Source organism: Dreissena polymorpha, chromosome 2, assembly GCF_020536995.1.
Source record: "Dreissena polymorpha isolate Duluth1 chromosome 2, UMN_Dpol_1.0, whole genome shotgun sequence".
In the NCBI taxonomy this organism is placed as follows: Eukaryota; Metazoa; Mollusca; class Bivalvia; order Myida; family Dreissenidae; genus Dreissena; species Dreissena polymorpha.
Window position 1 is genome coordinate 41,145,918 of NC_068356.1, and position 20,417 is coordinate 41,166,334.

Consider the following 20,417-nt stretch of genomic DNA (forward strand, 5'->3'; position numbering starts at 1 on the left):
TACTAGTGAAACACATAAATTTTTAAAAGTAAATGTCCTTTTCAAATGGAGGGGAAACAATGCCGATTTACTGAATTACTTCAGATTTATCAATATGATATGAGCCGCGTCATGCGAAAATGGTTCTTAAGCCATATGCGGCAATTGTAGGTCCAGACAAGCCTGCGGAATCGCACAGTCTTGTCGGAAGCTGTGCAGTCCGCTATAAAGCTACGAGAGGCGTCGTGGTCTCATAAGCGATAGGGTAGCTCCTTACCAAACTTCGCCTATTCGCAGACTGGTCTGGAGCTACGCTGGTCGCATATGGCATAAGACACGCTGTCGTATGACGCGGCTCATATTCACATCACACAGTGTTTTTATTGTAATAGCTGTCTATATATTGGACTACATACTGAATGAATACAAGCAGTTTAGTTGGCAGTATATTGTACACGGTTGGTGATTCTTACCCATTTATTTTGCATGTTGAAGTCACATTTTATTTTGATTATAATTTTTGGCACGCCGGGCGAATAACTAACCATAATAACAACATAACATATTGAGGAAATGTCGGTAAAATAAATGAGAAACGAGTCTGTACACATAAATATTTATGATATTCGCATAGAAAGAATGACAGTGAACAAATAATGAGTTTTATATCAAAATATAATGATTTTTTGTTGCGCTGGATTTTAATTTTTTAGATTTATTCAGCTGTTTGGTATTTCGACAATAAGTTACATTTTGTTTTCGAGTATGATCGTATTCAAACCAAGTTAGTTACAATATTTGCTCATCACTTTAAGAAATGTTTGCAGTTATCGACACCATATATTCCAGAGTGTCAGTTTATATTGAAATTAAAAGATCTGGCTTGAATTGGTCGGTTACTATGGTTGCTCTGAGGACATATTATTTGTAATTTTCGTCGACGGACTAAGATATGAAATATCTTCTTTTATGTACACGTTTACATGCAAACACAAACAATGTTATTACTAACATCGAAAAAACTGACATGTAATGATGAATGTTGATAGGTTAATGATGGTGCAAATTATTAATGGCAACTTAGTCTAGTTAGATAAGTGATCAATGACTGTGATTGAATAATTCATTTGCAGATACGATCATTCCTTATTTCCAAGCCCAAGTCCATATCGTTGTACTTGTGTTTCAATATAAACTGTTACCTGGTGCCCCTGGATACGTGAATTAATGGCTTTTTTATTTAATAGAGTACTACAGTTAAAAAAACTAAATGCGTGTTAAAAATATAGTACTCATATAGAAGTAGGATTTTTGACAATGCCATACCATGTTTATGTTATACACTGTGTCTTTATTTTAATTTATATTTCCTTTTTTTTTCGTTGTATTTTGCTTCGATTGTTTAACATTCTGAACGATACGATTGCAACTACATATACTATTATTTGGTGTCTTACATCTAGTTCAGTGAAATGTTACATAATCGTCTTTAGATATGTATAGCAAAATGGTTGAACGATTAACCGTTTTATCCTTTGCACAGGGACCTATACAAACAAATTTGTTTGTATAGGTCCCTGCTTTGCAATACTCGATGACGCAACGCAGCCTTCTTGATTTATCCGCTGTATACCAACGGTGCCAAACAATAAGCGTGCGACTTGATCTACTTTACCTGCGCGGGAACAACTATTGCTTAACGACAGCCAGTGTTTGACGGGCTTATACGTGGTTCGTACAAATGTATTAAGTGTACAGTGTGTATACAGACTAAAAGCAATGCTATTGATTAGCACAAAGGCGTACATAATAGCCCAATGATTAATGATTAACTCAGTAGATAATACTTAATGAGATCAACATGTATACATCGTGCATGTGAAGATTGTCGTATCTGGGTGAGTGGAACACGGGGTATTCAACAGCGACCTTCAGTGAACAAGACGTAAGGACATTCTTTATAGAACAGTTGCTTTTCTGAAAACCAACCCGATCTTCGGAATTACAGCTAACGACTGTTTATGTGTTACGTCAGTGTTAAGGTGGATATTTTTCAGCCCAGTGGTTATGTAGGCAGCGCAATTTCCGTTTCGGCAATGATACAGTTCTGTTATGTGCTCAGGAAAATGAAAACAGGTAGAACAGAAATACTGAGATAGCATTAGTATTTGGATTGCAGGCTTCTGCTGTGATAACATATAGCGTTTGAAAAAGATCCTAAGCAACGGACGATCAGTGTCTGTCTTGATTTTCGGAAATTTAACGCTCAAATATCAAGCTGGCAGGCTGGGTGAACGTTCAGCAAGCAAACTTCTCCTCTTTCCAACCCCCCAGAACACGCGCGGTTAATTCACTTCCGGTACTTCCCATCGAGGCAGACACTTCGACTTTAGGCGCAGGTTCCCTGCTAGTAAGCTTTCAATCGAAACCACCAGGCATGTCCGCGTCACTCTTCACCATCACTTCGAGTGAGGCGTCGAAACTCGTTCGAAATCAGCGAAAGAGAGATGACGACAGATTCTGCTTCCTTCTCCAAGTGTCGTTTCAATCGGTGTACAGCGACTCGCCGATTCCTAACACGTGTATGAAGAAAATCCCCAGACTTTTGAATGGCATTCCACTGGGACCCGGCGTGATGGCGCGTGATCAGTTGGATAGCATACGGTGGCGCTATATAGAAGGGGGAACCAAGCTGCACACATTTATCTCGGTTCCGATGTTCGAAGAGGAGGCGGAGGAGAGCAAACGGTCGCTCAGAGACAGTCTCATGAGGCAGTCTCAAGCGGTGTTCGGTGATATAACCGTCAAGGCGTCTGTGATACTGTCTCACTGCATCAACTATGATGACGACATCATCCTCAACGACATCGCCGTGCCTTTAGAAGAGGGTCTCCACTTCCGGGACTAGATGGAACACTTGCGGTGATCCTAAAAAGAAGCGGACCGCACGCTCCATTCTAAAGGAGGGCAGAGCCGTCCACTCATGGACAACTAGCTTGTGCAATGAATAGAGTCGTTTTTTGGCGCTTATTAAGCTTGCTTATTTATACCTTGTATGTTCCGGTTATGGTGAGTTTTTTAACCAAACATAATAAAGTTTCTAATATTGAGATAAATCATAGATGGATTTAAAAAAGTGATGAAATATATTTATGTTATGGTAAGCAAGACTTACTTTTGAGTAAGTTCCATTTATATATATGTATATATGTATTTACATTCATATTTAGCAACTGTTATTTTATTTTTTGTTCATTTTGTTTCGACTGCATGAATCGTTGATTAACTATTTTAGGATTTCCATGTTACTTTTATGGGTTATTCCAAATACGTTTTTTACCCAAAACATGTATTATGTTTCCTTGAAATCAAGCAAGAAGGTGCATAAAAGGTCGCAGTGATGTAGTGGATATTGTGTACGCCTAGCGCTCGGGAGGTCACGCGTTCGATGCGCACTGTGGGAGCGTTCCTTAGATTTCTTCCATAGACACCAAGTACTGGTTCTAGTGCCAGGAAACGGACTCGAGAGCGTTTCGAATAGACCTAAGGCTTTCTATGCAATCGAGCTAAAATAAATAGATTTAAACTAATCAACCAAGAGGGCCACATGGCGCACTGTTTCAGAAGTTGGAAATGTTTTAGCAACGATAGTTTGTCTCTAAAGTTTCGAACTAAATACAATGTACTATTATCTATACGTGTGTTTTATTTTCAAGCATATAAATTATACGTATTCAGTATTATATAGAGGTTGAATGCATTATTTCCAGGTAAAACATGCATTGATTACGTGCCAAATGTTCATCGCATGGGGCGGTTGGTTATTAGTGGAGAATGTAACTCGCCCTGACAGAAAGTGTTGAATATGACGTTAGATGGGGGGGAGATATTTATTGTACAGTCTCGTCTTTCATGTATTATTTGACCGACATCGCCTAAATATGTTATGTTGTTATTATTGTTAGTAAATCGTGTGGCGTGCCAAAATGTATTACAAAATAAAAGGTGCCTTCTCAATAAACAGGGAAGAAGCACCAAACGTTTACACTATACTGTTTGACTGGTAACAGGATTTATTATATTGATATATTGAATGCATACACAGCTTAACCCTTTGCATGCTGGGAAATTTGTCGTCTGCTAAAATGTCTTCTGCTGAATTTCTAAAATTAGCATTTTCTTCGATTTTTTTCAAAGAATTTTATGTGGCGTCTCATCTGGATCCAAACTGTTTGCAAAGGCCTTTAAAATTCGGTTCCCGCACTGAAAGGGTTAACAATAAAATGTGAGATGAGAGTATGAGCCGTGTCATGTGACAGTGTGTCTTATGTCATATGCGTTCAGCGGAGCTCCAGACCAGTTCGCGTATCAGCGCTGTCTGGTCTTGTGATACCCTGTTCGCTAATGAGACAACAACACCATGCGTGATTTTATAGCGACCTGCCAAGCTACCGACCAGACTGTACGATTGCGCAGGCTGGTCTGGAGCTAAGATGGACGCACATTGCATAAGTCCTATTTTCGCATGACGAGGCTCATTTCACGAGATCATTCAGAACATCGGCATTGTTTCCTCCTCGTTGGAAAGTGAAAATACTAATGCAAAAGTTATTGTCTTTTTCTTAATATGAGAAAGAAAGAATATCTGTGACAGAAAAACTCGTATCAGTACACTCGATTGCTTTGAACTGGATGATTTTCAAACAAGGAGAAATTGATAAATTATTTAATGTTAACAGCGTTTTCTTGTTATGGTGCCCAAATACAAAACACCAACTGTAATCTGCCATTAATTACTTAACCAACTTGCATAGGGTATTATGTAATTTGTAACGCACCATTAAATTGAAAGACTAATGTGAACGTACTTATGCTATCTTGTCAATCGAACCATATTTTGGATTTACATTGAATGCTATTGTGTGACGACGCTATGCACGTTGTCACCTACAATGAACAGACAAACCAACTGCCATTCGACTTTATTAAACAATTATTTAACTAATAAGAAATGCTCTGACCCATTATAGGTTTTGGTGCACTCATATATTATACTACTATATGCTTTAATATACATGATAGCCATTATAAGACAATGTAATGGTATTACTACTTATATCGTTTGACTCCTTCACAATTAGGTTAGTATATGTTCATGCATATGATGGACTTAATTTACTCCTCAACAGGAATTTTAATCAAGGCCGGCAATGTCACTGAACTGTTTTGAATGGAAAAAATTATATTTAAAAAATGTTATGCATGGTTTTACTGTATTAAAAACGTCGATTGATACAAGGCTAGAATGCACATTCCGGAGATATGATACCATTGCATCAGAACATGTGGGTGCATGTAGTTGCGTACAATAGATCACGATTCAGACAACTTAATACACCAGACATGTTCTGCGACATGCATTTAAACATCCAAGTGCTGATGTATTTAAACGGATTAAATAATCTTTAAGATGTAATATTCACCTTGTACGTATTTTTATAAAGACTTAATATTAATCGTTGGTCGTACGTTTAGTTGCATTCCACGCATGTGGGATCTATTATGAAACATTTCGTTATCAAAACTTGTCAATTGCAAAATTTATTGCAAAACGCATGTATATCTTTTGCTTGTAACCTAATAAATAGTTTTGCTCGAACGCAGAACCATATAAATTCGAAGTTGATCAATTTTATCAATTAGAAAAACTAATGTTATAATGAGTGTGTTCAATTTTCATGCAGTTTTGATATCAATATGACGGTTTTCACAATTTACGTTTTCTGCGCGGAAAGTTCTATATTTATTACAGTATCATTGCACTTAATTGAATACCAATTTGTAACTTGCATATATAAATTGTGATGGGCATGTCATCATTTCATCATAAGAACATCGAGATAACTCTGAGAAACATGTATTTGCTATCATACTGGGTTACCCTTCTTAAAAATTACAAAGCAGATAATAACATTCACTTACATTGAACATATTACAAAATGTTTTCAGAGCCTTTGAAATGGCGCTGTGTACAACACATACATTCTAATTACACGAGTACTAATTAAAGCACATGACTAGCCATTTTCATTGTAATGCATAGTGGTGTTTTATGCCCGCTATATTGTCATAAACGCAATCACAAAATATGAATTTATTAAACAAATAAGTAATGTGTACGTTTCAATAATTTCATATTCATTCTGATTATAATTAAGAAACATGATAATTATAACCTGCGCAAACTGGTTATTGCATTCAATAAACTCTGATACAAATATGCTTGTTTCGTATTGCCCGGCATTACCATTGTGGCACCATAATATGATTATGGGCAAACATGGGCTCCACATTTCCAAGCCACGAAACTTGGTGGAGACAACTTTTTGATTCAGTGAAACCTCTGCAGGGTGCCATCTCTAAAAGCCCCAGTCCAACGAAAACAAATCAATGCATTTTAAAAGAGCATCGTATCTAATGTAAGTTAATGACTTTTTAAAATGAAAATATGGTTTGAATTAATAACACTTAATTATATTTTTCCAGTGCGTGTGAATACAAAACATAGAATATTGGTAGACGCTTATTAAACATAGATTATATATAATTTGATTTACTCCAGATGCATAACATGCTTACCATACGATAAACAATAACAAATGGCCAAAATGTTATTGCCGAGGTAATTAGTTAATTTTAGCGATGGGATAGGTTACATTGTCAAACTTATTATTACACATAAGGACATATGTAAAAATGTAACAAAATCATATGTGGACTGAGACAGTATGATTGATATCTCTTAATGTCTGGATAAACCAAAAAGGCTTCTCGAATAGTTGTACTTTATGACAATGGTTAAGCGAAACTATAAGAGGATTTATAGACGCGTCTGATATCGTGTCGAACCATTGCCGATCTCGTAACCTTGCGGTTCGTACCCATTGTTCTCGACCCCTTCGAATTTCTCCCCTGGCGTGCCATTGACTATATTGACGCTGTCGGCTTTATCGGAGTCTTTTGACGCTCGCTTCCCTATATCATCGTTTAAATGAAGACTGGCGAGCCGCTCGCGTCGCTTCTCCGATGTGACCTCTTCTGGTACCTCCTAGTTAATTGACCAAATGTGACAAAATGGGTGTGGGTTCAGTTTTTCGTTGAACAAAAATTAATTACTGTGTTCTTGCATATATTAAATGTTGTTATAATTACTAAACCTGCAATATTTTGCTTAATGCAAGCGATACATTTTTTCATAAATTTTTTTACTGTCATACGCCATATGCAATACATTTTAATTATTTTTTACAACTCAATACATATCTGCGAATTGGTTTGGAATCTTACATAGATGTTCACGTGCACAAACAAAGATTATCTGTGCCTCGTTCTGGGAAAACTGGGTTTAATGTTTGTGCATTAAGTGTCGCCTTAATTATGGAGGGTACTTTCCGCCTAGACTGGATTTTCGCTTACAATAGACTTCCTATAAACGAAACATTCGATAAAACATCATAAAAGCGGACAGTGTAGACCCTGATTCTGTGCGAACTGCAAAGGCTAATCTGGGACGACACTTTACGAACTCGCATTAAGCTAAATTGTACTACATCTCACCTCCCCGTGTCTGACCCCGAACCTCAGTGGCCTGCGCATCGTCTCTGGCAGGTAGGGACAGAAAATGTCGAAAAACGGACATACCAGCTTAGGGTCCAGCTCCTTCGGATCCCGAATACCTGCGGAAAAAGAATCAGACCAGTAAGGAGCACGCACCTGCATTCAAAACTGTTTAAAAATATTACGCCATTTATTAATGAGTCGCGCAATGAGAAAACAGGGCTTTATTCATGTGCGTAAAAGTGTCGCCAAAGATTAGACTGTGCAGCCCGCAAGGCTTATCAGCGACAACACTTTCCGCTTTTATAGAATTTTTCGTTAAAAGCAGCTCTCTTCTTAACAAAAATCAAGTAAAGGAAAGTTCCGACCCTGATTAGCCTGTGCGTTCCGTGGATGACACTTTACGAACATGCAATAAGCCCAGTATTCGAAGAGCGAGGCTCATTGACTCAAAAAAGTTCGAACTGAGGACTCACCAGTGATAATGCTGACGAGAAGGCCGATAACGACGCAAGTGAGCACGGCAATTGCACTGTACCACATGTAGGACACCGTGTAAAGGCGGTTGATTCCACTGCGAATTAAAATATAGTCATAAGACATTGTCAATACATTTGCATTTGTTTTATACTTTTATCCTATTACCAGATGAAAATCGATAGTATAACAAAGACCGTATAAACATGAGCTTTATACTATCGCTATTTTTAGATCAGATTTTGGTTTTTCCAAAATATTGTGAATATGTTTTTGTCAACTACGGAAAGATAAAATCGTCAAAAAAATAAAATATTTGATAATTATTAATGGAAAAGGGGAGGAAATAATAGGATAAATAGAATATTATGTGAGTTTTGGATAAAGATCAAGTTTATCATGCTCGGCTCGAACCATGGTAGCGCTCGGCAAGCCTCGCGCTACCCTGGTTCTAAGCCTCGCATGATAAACTTGATCTTTATCCAAAACTCACATAATATTCTATATATATTACCGAATACTTTTTAAAATGTAAATAGTGCCAACGAAAATTTCGACAACACAAAACAAAATGTGCTTACGTGTTATATATTTGTTTTTGACCGAAGGTTCAAATTCAAAATTGACCTTTGTTCTTGACACTTTGACCTTCATATGCAAGTTAAATGGATCTTTTCATGGTTTGGTAAATTGACAAAATTGAAAAAAGTTGTTTCAGATTCGCAAATTTTCGGTTAAGTTATGATATTTGTGAGGAAACAGTATTACTGAACATTTGCCATGGTCTAATATAGCCATTATATGCATCTTTTGACGATTAAAAAACCTAAAAATTATAAAGCGTTGCAACGCGAAACGATTGAATAATTTGGAGAGTTCTGTTGTTGTCGTTTAAATTTGTGAAACTACGAAGATTGCTTATATAACGTATAAAATACGCATGTTATGTATGCTTGTCAGGATAGCTCAGTTGGCTATTGCGTTTTTACTTCAGGATTCCGGGGGTCTCTGGATCGAGCCCTGCTGCGGGCTACTTTTTTCCCTTTTTTTAAATTTTATTTTTGATTTTTTTACTGGAGCTTTTAAAATTTAATGTTTACATTTATCAATATAAAGCATTTAATGACAAACTTCAAAACATGCCAAAATCTGTGAAAATGCCCCTTTAAAGCTTATGGTTTTCAGCGACCTCACCTGTACAAAAACTAACTTACTCGTATTTATCGTAGTCCGAAGTGACGGGATGCGCAAAATCCGGCGTGGTGGTCGGTATCAGAGTGGATGGGGTCGGTTTGTTAATAGCGGTCCAGTTGCAGCCGACAGACTCTACCGGGGGCGTGATCACAACGCTGGTTCCGGTGATAGCTTGGCCAAGTCCAATCCAGATCAGAAAAGATAGACTGCTCGCCAGACCTGCAAAACCACCCTGAAAACGCGGACAGTTATCGGCATGTATGTATTTAAATAGTCATGCATGTACATGTACATTATATTCAATTTACCACTATTTCCTGATATGTATACTAAAAAAATACTAAGAGAATCATACAAAATCGTATTTACTGGTATATTAATGTAATATATATATAATATTGTACATATGCAGTTTGCACACAGTGTATTTCTTATTTTAATGATAAACTAAAAAAAAACATTTTGATATTCGTATTATACAAATGCAATCGCCTACCCATTTATTAGCCCAGGGAAACAACATTCCAAGGCAAAATATCCCCAGCAACGGTCCTCCCAAAACTCCGAACAACACATAGGCCAACTGGAACGGGATAACAGTCTCCATTACTGACGCTGCTACCAGATACATAATTTCTATACTGTGAAAATACTAAATGCGTGTGCGTTAGGTGCCGTCCCTGGCAAGCCTGTGCATTTCGCATAAGCTTACCAGGGATGACATATTCCGCTTAATGGATTTTTTTTTGCGTTTAAAAAAGGTCTCGTCTAAACAAAATTACAGTCCAGACAGAGATTGTCGTCCCTGTTCAGCCTGTGCGACTGAACAGGCTGGTCTGGGACGACACTGAACGCACATGCATCCAGCGTCTTTTTCACATACCGCGGCTCACATAATATTTCGGGTTTTGCAGCACGTCAGTATAACGTGGAAAAAATAAAACAAAAGTTTTGTTCAAACAAATGCTGATGCTGTGTTTGCTTAAATAAACTTTTTCCAAGATAAGCCTCGTATGTTATGAAGTTAATTTAACATCAACTCTATGTAAATCTTTATACCAAAATGTATTTATGTGTGCGTTCGTCTTAACTAAGTATAAACTTAGTTAAAGGGACTTATTCACAGATTTCTTTTTAAACTGTTTTAGTAAATGCATTAAAATGCTATATTTAAAGTTTTTAACCAAGGGTCCGTAGAGCTCAATTGTGTGGACAAGCACAGACTTGACGAATTAAAGTTCCTCCCGAGCGTGGCTTAAACCAGTGTCGTTGTATTAAAAAGCTTTGGCTAAAACCGTTGGTCAGCCAAACTGTCTTGTACGATAAGCAATTTTATACTTAATAAAAGTAATCCTCGAGTTGTATCAAAAATGAAACGACATCAACGGAATCTTTCTAATTATTCAATCTTTTACCTTTTGAAACGTTTTTACATTTATCACTAAATAGTGGCGATATTTCATAAACTAAATCTGTATCTTCAGTATGAGTCACCGTCATTAGTGTTATTTAGCACCTCGATTTATAGTTTATAGTCCGTTTGTTTGTTTATTATGTCAAAAAAGTTTTCAAATGTTCCATGACAAAACCTTTATCGGCGAAATCAACGGTGGCGTCAAACATAAACATATTTTTAATAGTTCGCAACAGTTTAGAAGAGATCTCCGTTAAACGAAAAATTCAATTATAGCGGAAAGTGTTGATTCTGACTTTTCTGTGCGGAATGAACAGGCTTATCTGGGACGACACTAACGCACATGCCTTAAACCATGTTTTCCCAAAACGCAGCTCATACTATCGCCCTACCGTGAGTATCATCGTTCCTAGCAACGATACTAGGAAGGCAAACGTCAGACACAGCAGCCCAAACGCAATCACTGAAATAAATGGGATCACCAATTGAAAGAGACAGATCGACAATGTGGGCTGAACGAAAATCTAGAAAAACAGAATTTGAAAAATAAATCAAAACTGCTTAATAATGTAATAAGTTTAAAGTGGTCATTCGATAAGGTTTTAGAATGTACCTCGATAAATCATCACCACGCAACAGAAACAATAACACGTAATTAAAAACGATTCAACCTTCTTTTTTTGCTAATTCCTACATCAAAGTTATAAAATAGATTTTGATTTTATAAAAATGATAAAATGGAACAATTGAAGGTTTATAAGCACCTCATAAAAGAGGGGGGGGGGTTAAGTGAGGTTATTTGGAACTTACTTCCAAGATAGCGTCGCTTTTCTGTTTTTCGTGAAGGAATTGTGGCTTTTTTCACCCCGAAAGGCACTTTGTATTTATATTTATTTTAAATGAATACGGCTCTACGGTGTTTGTGCTTCCCTCGGTTTTTTGTTTCAAGATCGTGAACATCGGGATGAAAAAAGCAAAACCCTCCACAGATCTGTTGTCTACTTACGTGACGTTTGAGAAATTTGATGTACAAATATCTTTTTTTTTCTTATAATACACAGAATTGACGCACGTGTATAGTAAAATATAACTAATATCACGATTACCGGGGGTATTTCATTTTCCCGATGCAGTTTATCTCTATTTGCATGAAAAAAATGGTTTAAACCCCCTTTTTGGAACTGAATTTTCCCCCAAAATCCGGCATTTCGCGCGATTTTTTCCCCTCAAAAAAGGCCAGGCCCTTTCCCCCAAATCAGTTAAAAACCCCTGCAACGGCAAGCACGGTAAGAATGTTTTTACGTTTTATTGAATTATGGTATCGAGGTTCGTGAACTTTGCATGGAAAATGCACTTTACTCCGTGAAGATTTCAGTCATGAATACTGTCTGATCGATGTTAACTGGGTCACGCGAGTTGTGTATCGTGTTATTTCTTAAAAGTTTACCCAGTATTTGTAAAAATATTGCAAGACATATACATTTCCAGAAAGGAACTTCATTTGTGCGTTGAATAAGACCGAGATCGTGAAAATCGCTGCAAAATTGATGAAGTAATGGCTGTTCAAAACAATGCACGCCAGTGTTTTTTTCACAAATAGGGGAATGGTGGCGGGGCCCTTCCAAAGGGGAAAAACGCGTCGTTTTTTAGGAAAAGGGGAAAATTAAAAATTCACTCTTATATGTTCTGAAATTTATTATATGAATACACATGTATGTATGAATGTAATATTCACAGCTGAATTTCTCTGTCCTTTTTCTAAAATATATACCAATGATTTTTTCAACATTAGTTTCAGACAGTTAAGCCTTCATGCACAGTCTCAGTTTTCCTAGCCATTTTGAGTCTAATTTGGACTTTCTAATCGATAAAATGGCAAATGTGAGCATTTTTTTATCAATAAAATGGACCAAATTAAAATGTTTTTGTTGTGTATTTAGATAATGCCGCTATGCCACGCCTACTTGTAAATGAAGCGTAGCAACGCTCCGCCCCATGTTCTTCATAACTGCATGTTGACCTCTGATCTGTCTTAGTTAGTTGTTAGGCATTGATTGCTTCTATCGTTGAATGATAATAAAGTAGTCACTGAAATTATATGCGTTTCACTTTGTTTGTTTACCCAAACACAACAAACTGGCGACGAGGAAAAAACTTTGTGGATTATATTTCGAGAATTTTATCCGTTTAATAAGATTGTGCGTGAAATTCTGGATATAAACACAAAATGGCAACGGGCCTGATTGGGAACATTAACGCATATGACAGCAATGTCGAAACATGGACTTCCTACCAGGAACGACTTGAACAGTACTTTATGGTCAATGACATCGATAATGAACGAAAAGTGGCAGGACTTTTAACACTCCTCGGTGAAAAGACGTACGGGTTGTTAAGGAACCTTACCGTACCAGCAAAGCCGTCCGAGAAATTGTATGAGGAACTTTGTCAGCTTTTACAAACTCATTTGTGCCCGAAACCGTTAATAATCGCGGAACGATTCCGATTTCACAAGAGGAAACAAGCAGTGGGCGAAAGTGTGAGTTGTTACGTAACTTCACTTCGGAAGTTGGCAGAATTCTGTGAGTTCGGATCGAACTTGAACGATTCTTTAAGGGACAGGTTCGTTTGTGGACTTAAAGATGCAGGAACACAGCGAAGATTATTGTCAATCGCTGATTTGACACTGCAAAATGCCATAGAAATAGCGCTTGCCATGGAAGCTGCACATAAGGACGCCGCCGAGTTACAGTTATCGGCAGCCGCCGATGTGCCTGTCAATCGAGTTGGACATTCAACAAAACCCAAGAAATGGAAGCATCACAAACATGCCAAAGAGAGCAACAAGTGCATCCATTGTGGAAAAACTAACCACCACTCCGAGAAATGCAGACTGAAAGATGCAGTTTGTCATCACTGTAAAGCAAAGGGACATATAAAGGCTATATGTAGGAAGCTTATGTCGGTGCAGTGTATGGAGGAAAACGTTTCAGTGATCAACACTGTGAACAAAGGAGACAACGGGAAATTCATCGTAAAGCCGAAGATTAACGATGTCGAGGTACCCATGGAGCTTGATACAGGATCAGCAGTTACCCTCATAACAAACAAGGATTTCCGAAAACGATTCGGAAATATGAAGCTCGATCCTGCTTTTTCCATACTGAAGACATATTCAGGCGATGTCATAGAGCAACAAGGGACAGTTATGGTGCATGTCAGTTATAATGGACAATCGCGAACAATGCGACTTTGCGTCGTAAAAGGTGATGGGCCTGCACTGTTCGGAAGGGACTGGCTGAGTCACATCAAACTGGACTGGGACACACTTTTTAACGTGAACGCTGTGACAACGGAAGGCCTGAAGGTACGTCTAAATTCTATACTTGACAAACATAAAGACGTGTTTAGTGACGGTATAGGACAGGTGAAGGGCATTAAGGCAAGGCTCACCCTAAATGAAAATGCTCAGCCTAAATTCATAAAGGCTAGGCCGGTACCGTACTCTATTATGCCAAAAATAGAAAAAGAACTGGACAGTCTCGAGAGTCAAGGAATCATCTCGAAAGTGGACACCAGTGAATGGGCGACACCGATCGTTCCTGTCGTAAAAGGAAACGGCGATGTGAGAATATGCGGTGATTTTAAGGTTACCGTAAATCAATCAATCAAGGTTGATAGATATCCTCTCCCAAGAATCGAGGACATTTTCGCCACTCTGTCAAATGGGCGAAAATACAGCAAGCTTGATATACGACAAGCGTACCTACAACTAGAATGCGAGGACGAAACCAAGGAGTTGCTAACGATCAACACCCACCGAGGATTGTACCGTTACAACCGGATGCTATATGGGGTTTCTTCTGCTCCAGCTATATGGCAACGCACAATGGACCAAATTCTTCAAGGAATCCCTGGGGTGCAGTGCATGCTGGATGATATGGTGATTACTGGTGAAAGTGTTAATGTGCATTTGGATAACTTACAAAAGGTGTTGTGTAGGTTACAGCAATATGGAATTAAAGTAAATAAGGACAAGTGTGAGTTTTTCGTGCCAAGGATTACATTCTGTGGTCATGAAATTGACGAACAAGGTTTATGGAAGTGTCAGGATAATGTAGAGGCGGTATTGAATACACCACCTCCATGTGATGTTACATCACTTAGGGCATATCTCGGGGTACTCAATTATTACCATCGTTTTCTGCCAGATCTCGCGACCGTAACAAAGCCCATGAACGCGTTGCTCGAGAAAAATCGAAAATTCGTCTGGTCAAAAGAATGCCAGAGCGCGTTCGAAAAGTCGAAAACACTTCTCATTACGGAACCTGTTCTTACACACTACAACCCGAAACTTCCGGTTAGGCTCGCGTCGGATGCCTCACCGTTCGGTATTTCCGGTATATTGTCACACGTTATGCCAGATGGCTCAGAAAAGCCGATCGCGTTCGCATCAAGGTCACTTACCAAAACTGAAATGAAATATGCTCAAATCGATAGGGAAGCATTGGCAATTTATTGGGCAGTACAAAAGTATTACCCATATCTCTATGGTAGAAAGTTCACATTGGTTACTGATTGCCAACCCCTCACTTCAATATTCAGCCAGAGCAAAAGCATTCCGGCAACGACTGCCGCACGCGTTCAGAGATATGCTATATTTCTCTCTGGATTCGATTACGATATACAGTACAAAAGTACTAAAATGCATACTAATGTGGACGGATTGTCGCGTTTACCCGCGCCGTCAAAGGAAAAGGGTAAAGAAATTTCAGTTGAAGATGTGTTCTACACTTCTCAGTTAGAACAAATTCCGGTCACAAGCGCGGAAATCAGCCGTGAAACTAGGCGGGAGCGCGTTATGTCACGTGTATTTAGGCATGTACAACAAGGTTGGAATACCAATGATAATGACCCTCTTTTGAAAGGCTATTACGCGCGACGAAATGAATTGACGATTCACCACGGATGCTTAATGTGGGGCATTAGGGTGATGATTCCCATTAAGATGCGCGAACGTGTGCTTGATTTATTGCACATCAGCCATCCAGGTATCGTTAAAATGAAGGCACTAGCGCGTAGTTACGTCTGGTGGCCTGGCATTGACACTGACATCGAACACATGGTTAAAAGATGCGAACCGTGTCAGATGCAACAGAAATCGCCCGCGAAAGTTCAGTTACACCCGTGGGAATGGCCTACGTCAAGTTGGGAGCGAATACATGTAGATTTCATAGGTCCATTTCTTGGACGCATGTTTTTGGTTATCGTAGATGCTCATTCGAAATGGCCAGAAGTCATCGAAATGAAATCAATAACTTCTGAAAGAACAATTGAAGAATTACGTACAATATTCGCAAGATACGGCTTGCCCAAGCAATTAGTATCAGACAATGGTTGTCAATTTACATCTGAAGAATTTTCTCTGTTTATGAAGAGAAACGGGATATGTCATATAAGAACTGCGGTAGCAAAACCGTCCACAAATGGTCTTGTGGAAAGGTTCAATGGCTCTTTCAAATTTGCAATGCGCGCTTTAATGCATAAAAACACCGATTTCAATTTGAAGATCAACTCTGTCTTGTTGGCATATCGTAATACGCCACATTGTTCGACGGGGGAAACTCCTGCAAAACTGTTTTTCGGTCGGAATTTGCGCAGTAAACTTGATTTGATGATACCCGACACACAGACACGAGTCACTAATGGTCAAATGCAATTGTCAATGGCTGACAATAGAAAAGTTCGCGAATTCGAATTAGGCCAACGTGTCTTAGCGCGAGATTTCAGACCTACTTCAAGGGAAAAATGGATCCCTGGGTCAATAGTTTCTCGAGATGGTCCACTTCTATACAAAGTAGATATCGGGAATAATATGACATGGAAACGCCATGTTGATCAGCTTCGCGCGTCGGAAATGCAGAAGTATTCTGGTATAAATGTACCTGTTTTCACACCCTTAGAAACTAATTTAAATGCCGCGAACACAAATGTCAGTGAACTTCAGCCGGCACCGAATTCGGTGGAAATAAATGAGCCCCGGGATAATCGTAGTAATGATACGGATTTACGATTGCCAGAAAGGCGCTATCCATTACGCAATAGAAGACCATCCGAACGCCTGCAGTACTAATGACACTGATAGCCAATTACGTTTTATAGAGGCATACAGACATTAACTTTAGTTGGCAGGAGAGAAAGACAGGTCCTCAGTTGTTTTTACAACCTGTGTCGAATTCGTACGCTCACTAATGTTCTTTGATTGAATGCTATAATAAATAAAAGGTCATGCTTAGTTAAGAGGTCATGAACTTGAAATGTTCAAGGTTTTATTGATTATTCATTATAATTGTTAGAACTGTGTACATTGATATTTACATGTAAACGCATGTGTTTGTATGTTCATTTTGATGTACATGTATGATCAATGAAATTAAAAGGGGAGAATTGTTGTGTATTTAGATAATGCCGCTATGCCACGCCTACTTGTAAATGAAGCGTAGCAACGCTCCGCCCCATGTTCTTCATAACTGCATGTTGACCTCTGATCTGTGTTAGTTAGTTGTTAGGCATTGATTGCTTCTATCGTTGAATGATAATAAAGTAGTCACTGAAATTATATGCGTTTCACTTCGTTTGTTTACCCAAACACAACAGTTTTTATCATCAAATATTGACACAATATACATAGAAACATCAGGCCTTTTCCTTGCCATTTTGGGAAAAGCATGAAATTCATATGAAAAGTACACTGATTAGGGCAATACAAATTTAATGTAACTCTTTATAATAATTCAAAATCATATACTGTAATATTATTAATTTGTTATATACTTTGTTAGTTGTTATGAAATGAATATTTATCATAAGAGTTCTTTCTAAAAAAACTAAAAAGAAATTATTTTTTTATTCAGGAGGGGATTTTTTTCTACAAAATTGGGGAAAATATATACTTTTTTTAGGGGAATGGGGCCGAATATCGGCCCCGAAATTGCCATAAAAAACACTGCACCCCGTTTTCGGGTGATTTCGAGTTGGTTACCTTGTTATATAAATATATTTGATAGTGAATTTTTTTTTCAGAAAAGTTGATTTTTCGTTATAATATGATAATTTATCATTCAAAATGATGTTTTCACTAATTAATGTCATAGCCACACGCTAACCACCTGTGGATGTTGCATGTTCCAGTGATTTTTTTTTTGCCCAATTGGGAAAAGTACCGGTACCAGCCCAATTGGGTAAATTTTGTGCAAAAAAACCCTCAAATTGGGAAAATTCACGTCATAAAGTCTTGATATTGGGAAATTGGTTTCTTTGTTTTTTGCTCCCACCGAAAGCCAAGTTCTAAATAGATGATTCGATCTTTTTTACAGAGATTCCAGAGATAGTCGGTATATATATATTACAATTAGTATATTAGACACGAGATCTATCTAGGATTCCGGAGGTAGTCAATAGCCTATATTCAGAATACTCGGTTTTGTCCATTGCAAAAACAAACACATTTAAATGAACCGTTGACGTGTTTTCAAACTTTGGATTAATATCAATATTATGCGAGCATACCATATCATGTAAGTTGTTTTAATTTGCACACTATGGATATATTTACAATCTATTTGTGTTTATTTATGTCAGAATATTTCCGATTAAAGTGCCGCCTGGATTCTGGGAAGCATCTTTACATGATTAAACGGGTAATCAGTTGCAGCGACCTTGAGGGTCAATAGCTGGGAGTTGGATTATTGCAACAAAAAGTAAATAACCCGTTTAAATTAATCAATACCTGTTAATCTCAATGGGAATTTCAAACAAATCGAGGGTATTCCGAATCACGTGACTGATTGGCCAATCGTTTGCCAGATGCATTCGGTGTGAAGGTCAGGGACCGTCTCAAAAGATGTTTTGACTGTCAAACAGCTGTCAAAATGCAGCTTACTTGATTTATGTTGTGCATCAAAGTGATTAAATGAAACAAGCAATAGAAACAACAATTTCAATGTTTTAATCTAAACAACAAAAAGATGAGAACTAATCAATCACAGATCATTTTGGTAAAAACAAAACAAATTATTCTAACAATAAAATGAAGAAAAACAATCAACATATATAAACATTTTACAGTTAGACTGACTAGTTTGGAATGTTTCTAGAAATAAGACCCTGCATTTATAAACATTTCTCCAAACAAACCATTTAATGTTATATCAATCTTTACAAACAATCTGGTTTGTTTGAAATTTAAAGAAGTTACGTTATGACCAGATTAATAAAATGAACTACTCCAACATAAATTGAAGCAAAATTAGGGGAATAATACTATACAATTGAGACCACTAACCAAATACATCACAGCCAATACCTTTGACATAAAAACATGTACATGAAAACATTTGCAAAGTTTTTGCAAAAGTTAAAAAGACAACCAATATCAGATGCATCATAAATTGAATGTATACATTTGAACACACTAAAAGCAATAACTTTGCATACATGTGTTTGAACACAGAAACAGCAAGAAGTTTGCTTAAATGTGGATAGTTACTAACGTGTTAATAAACTAATGGAAAACATAATTAATTAGCATAAGAACTCACTGATCATGTCTCAGCATACACATTTCCACCAGCATCTAAAACATTCCTTACAAAAGGTGCATACTCTCTTGGCACATGGCCAACAGGCAAACCGGCAAATGTCAGTGAGATAGAGTCGTCGTTTTTCATCGGTTAACATACCATGCAACCCTGCATCAAAACAGTCCAGCTCTGGAACCCAAACCAAACAAGCACAGTAGTCATGTATACTATCTTTCCACCAAAAGCTTTGTTGGTAGGTTTGTCACTAGTGGCCTGATTTTGTACACATGATAACCCTTACATGTAATCACACAGTTTTGCAGACAAATCATGTTTGGTGAATTCTGGTCACTGTCTTTAGAACACTGAGCACTGGATTCACTGCTTCTGTGTGATGCCTGAAAAGTACACAAGAAAATGTATAAACACACTATCATCAGTATGACGTTTGAGGGTTTGGTAAGATTATTAAACAAAAACTAAGTGATTAAGATAACTACAGTATGTTGATTGGAAATTGGACAAGTCTAAATCACTTCCTCAATTATTAGTCAGAAAACATTCATGCTGAGAAATGAAGTGGATAAGTATTTGAAATTCAATTAAATACTGGTATTACAATTTATAATAAGTATAAGGCATAATAGATTTCACCACAGATGGACGGACAGGAGTAAATCTTAATGCCATTCACCATTCTTTGAATGGGCATAACAAGAACGTTTCTCATGTAAAATTAGGAATGACAGGCATTTGAAACTACAAAAACACAGGCAGCAGTATCATAAATTTGCCCCCCCAGCTTATCCCAGGGGTTCCAGATTGTTAAATGTACACCTATTATGTATGGTTTGACTTTTCAACAACGAATATTGACAAAAATTCATAGTTTGAAAAAATAACCCTCGTATAGGTATTATATATTAAGACAAAATCTACTTCACCCGTCACAAATGGATAGTTATATTTATTCCAGTTCTAAATAAGGTAAAGGTAAATGGTTGAATGATGAGACCAGCGCCCCGCCCTGCCCTTCCTAAGCTCCACCCTGCCCTTCCAAGGCCTTTCCCTACCCTTAAAAAATTATTTTTTTTGAGACATATTATAATTTATAAACCTTATTGCATTGTTATTAATTTATTCTTCATTGTAGA

At 37.6% G+C, this 20,417-nt stretch overlaps 4 protein-coding genes across 9 annotated transcripts in view; 3 read left to right on the top strand and 1 right to left on the bottom strand.

The window, feature by feature from the left end:
• Positions 1–20,417, top strand: part of LOC127866753 (uncharacterized) — a 213,232-nt gene that overhangs the window by 39,704 nt on the left and 153,111 nt on the right. Inside the window, exon 2 of one of the 5 annotated variants that reach the window (XM_052407537.1) lies at positions 3,416–3,984. The exons of 2 other annotated variants lie outside the window; for them this stretch is intronic. The gene's annotated coding sequence lies outside the window, so the exon portion shown is untranslated. Of the gene's footprint in view, positions 1–3,415; positions 4,023–20,417 lie in introns of those variants that run through there. 2 more of the 5 variants (XM_052407540.1, XM_052407536.1) reach the window with 2 other exon arrangements.
• The window catches only part of LOC127866754 (uncharacterized), a 195,517-nt gene that overhangs the window by 22,314 nt on the left and 152,786 nt on the right, over positions 1–20,417 (top strand). The window lies entirely within an intron of this gene.
• LOC127866756 (uncharacterized) lies at positions 1,182–3,042 on the top strand. Its single transcript, XM_052407545.1, has one exon. It carries the CDS (start codon positions 2,417–2,419, stop codon positions 2,885–2,887), a length of 471 nt encoding a protein of 156 aa, XP_052263505.1. The 5' UTR covers positions 1,182–2,416; the 3' UTR covers positions 2,888–3,042.
• LOC127866749 (sodium-dependent multivitamin transporter-like) lies at positions 5,891–19,662 on the bottom strand. Of its 2 annotated transcripts, XM_052407529.1 has the most exons (7): positions 19,282–19,662; positions 11,074–11,144; positions 9,764–9,850; positions 9,288–9,499; positions 8,073–8,170; positions 7,597–7,715; positions 5,891–7,087 (listed from the first exon to the last, which is right to left on the bottom strand). In XM_052407529.1, the coding sequence occupies exons 1-7, from the start codon at positions 19,286–19,288 to the stop codon at positions 6,860–6,862; spliced, it is 822 nt and encodes a 273-aa protein (XP_052263489.1). In that variant the 5' UTR covers positions 19,289–19,662; the 3' UTR covers positions 5,891–6,859. The 2 variants fall into 2 exon arrangements, with proteins under 2 accessions (XP_052263489.1, XP_052263490.1); XM_052407530.1 differs by lacking the exon at positions 9,764–9,850.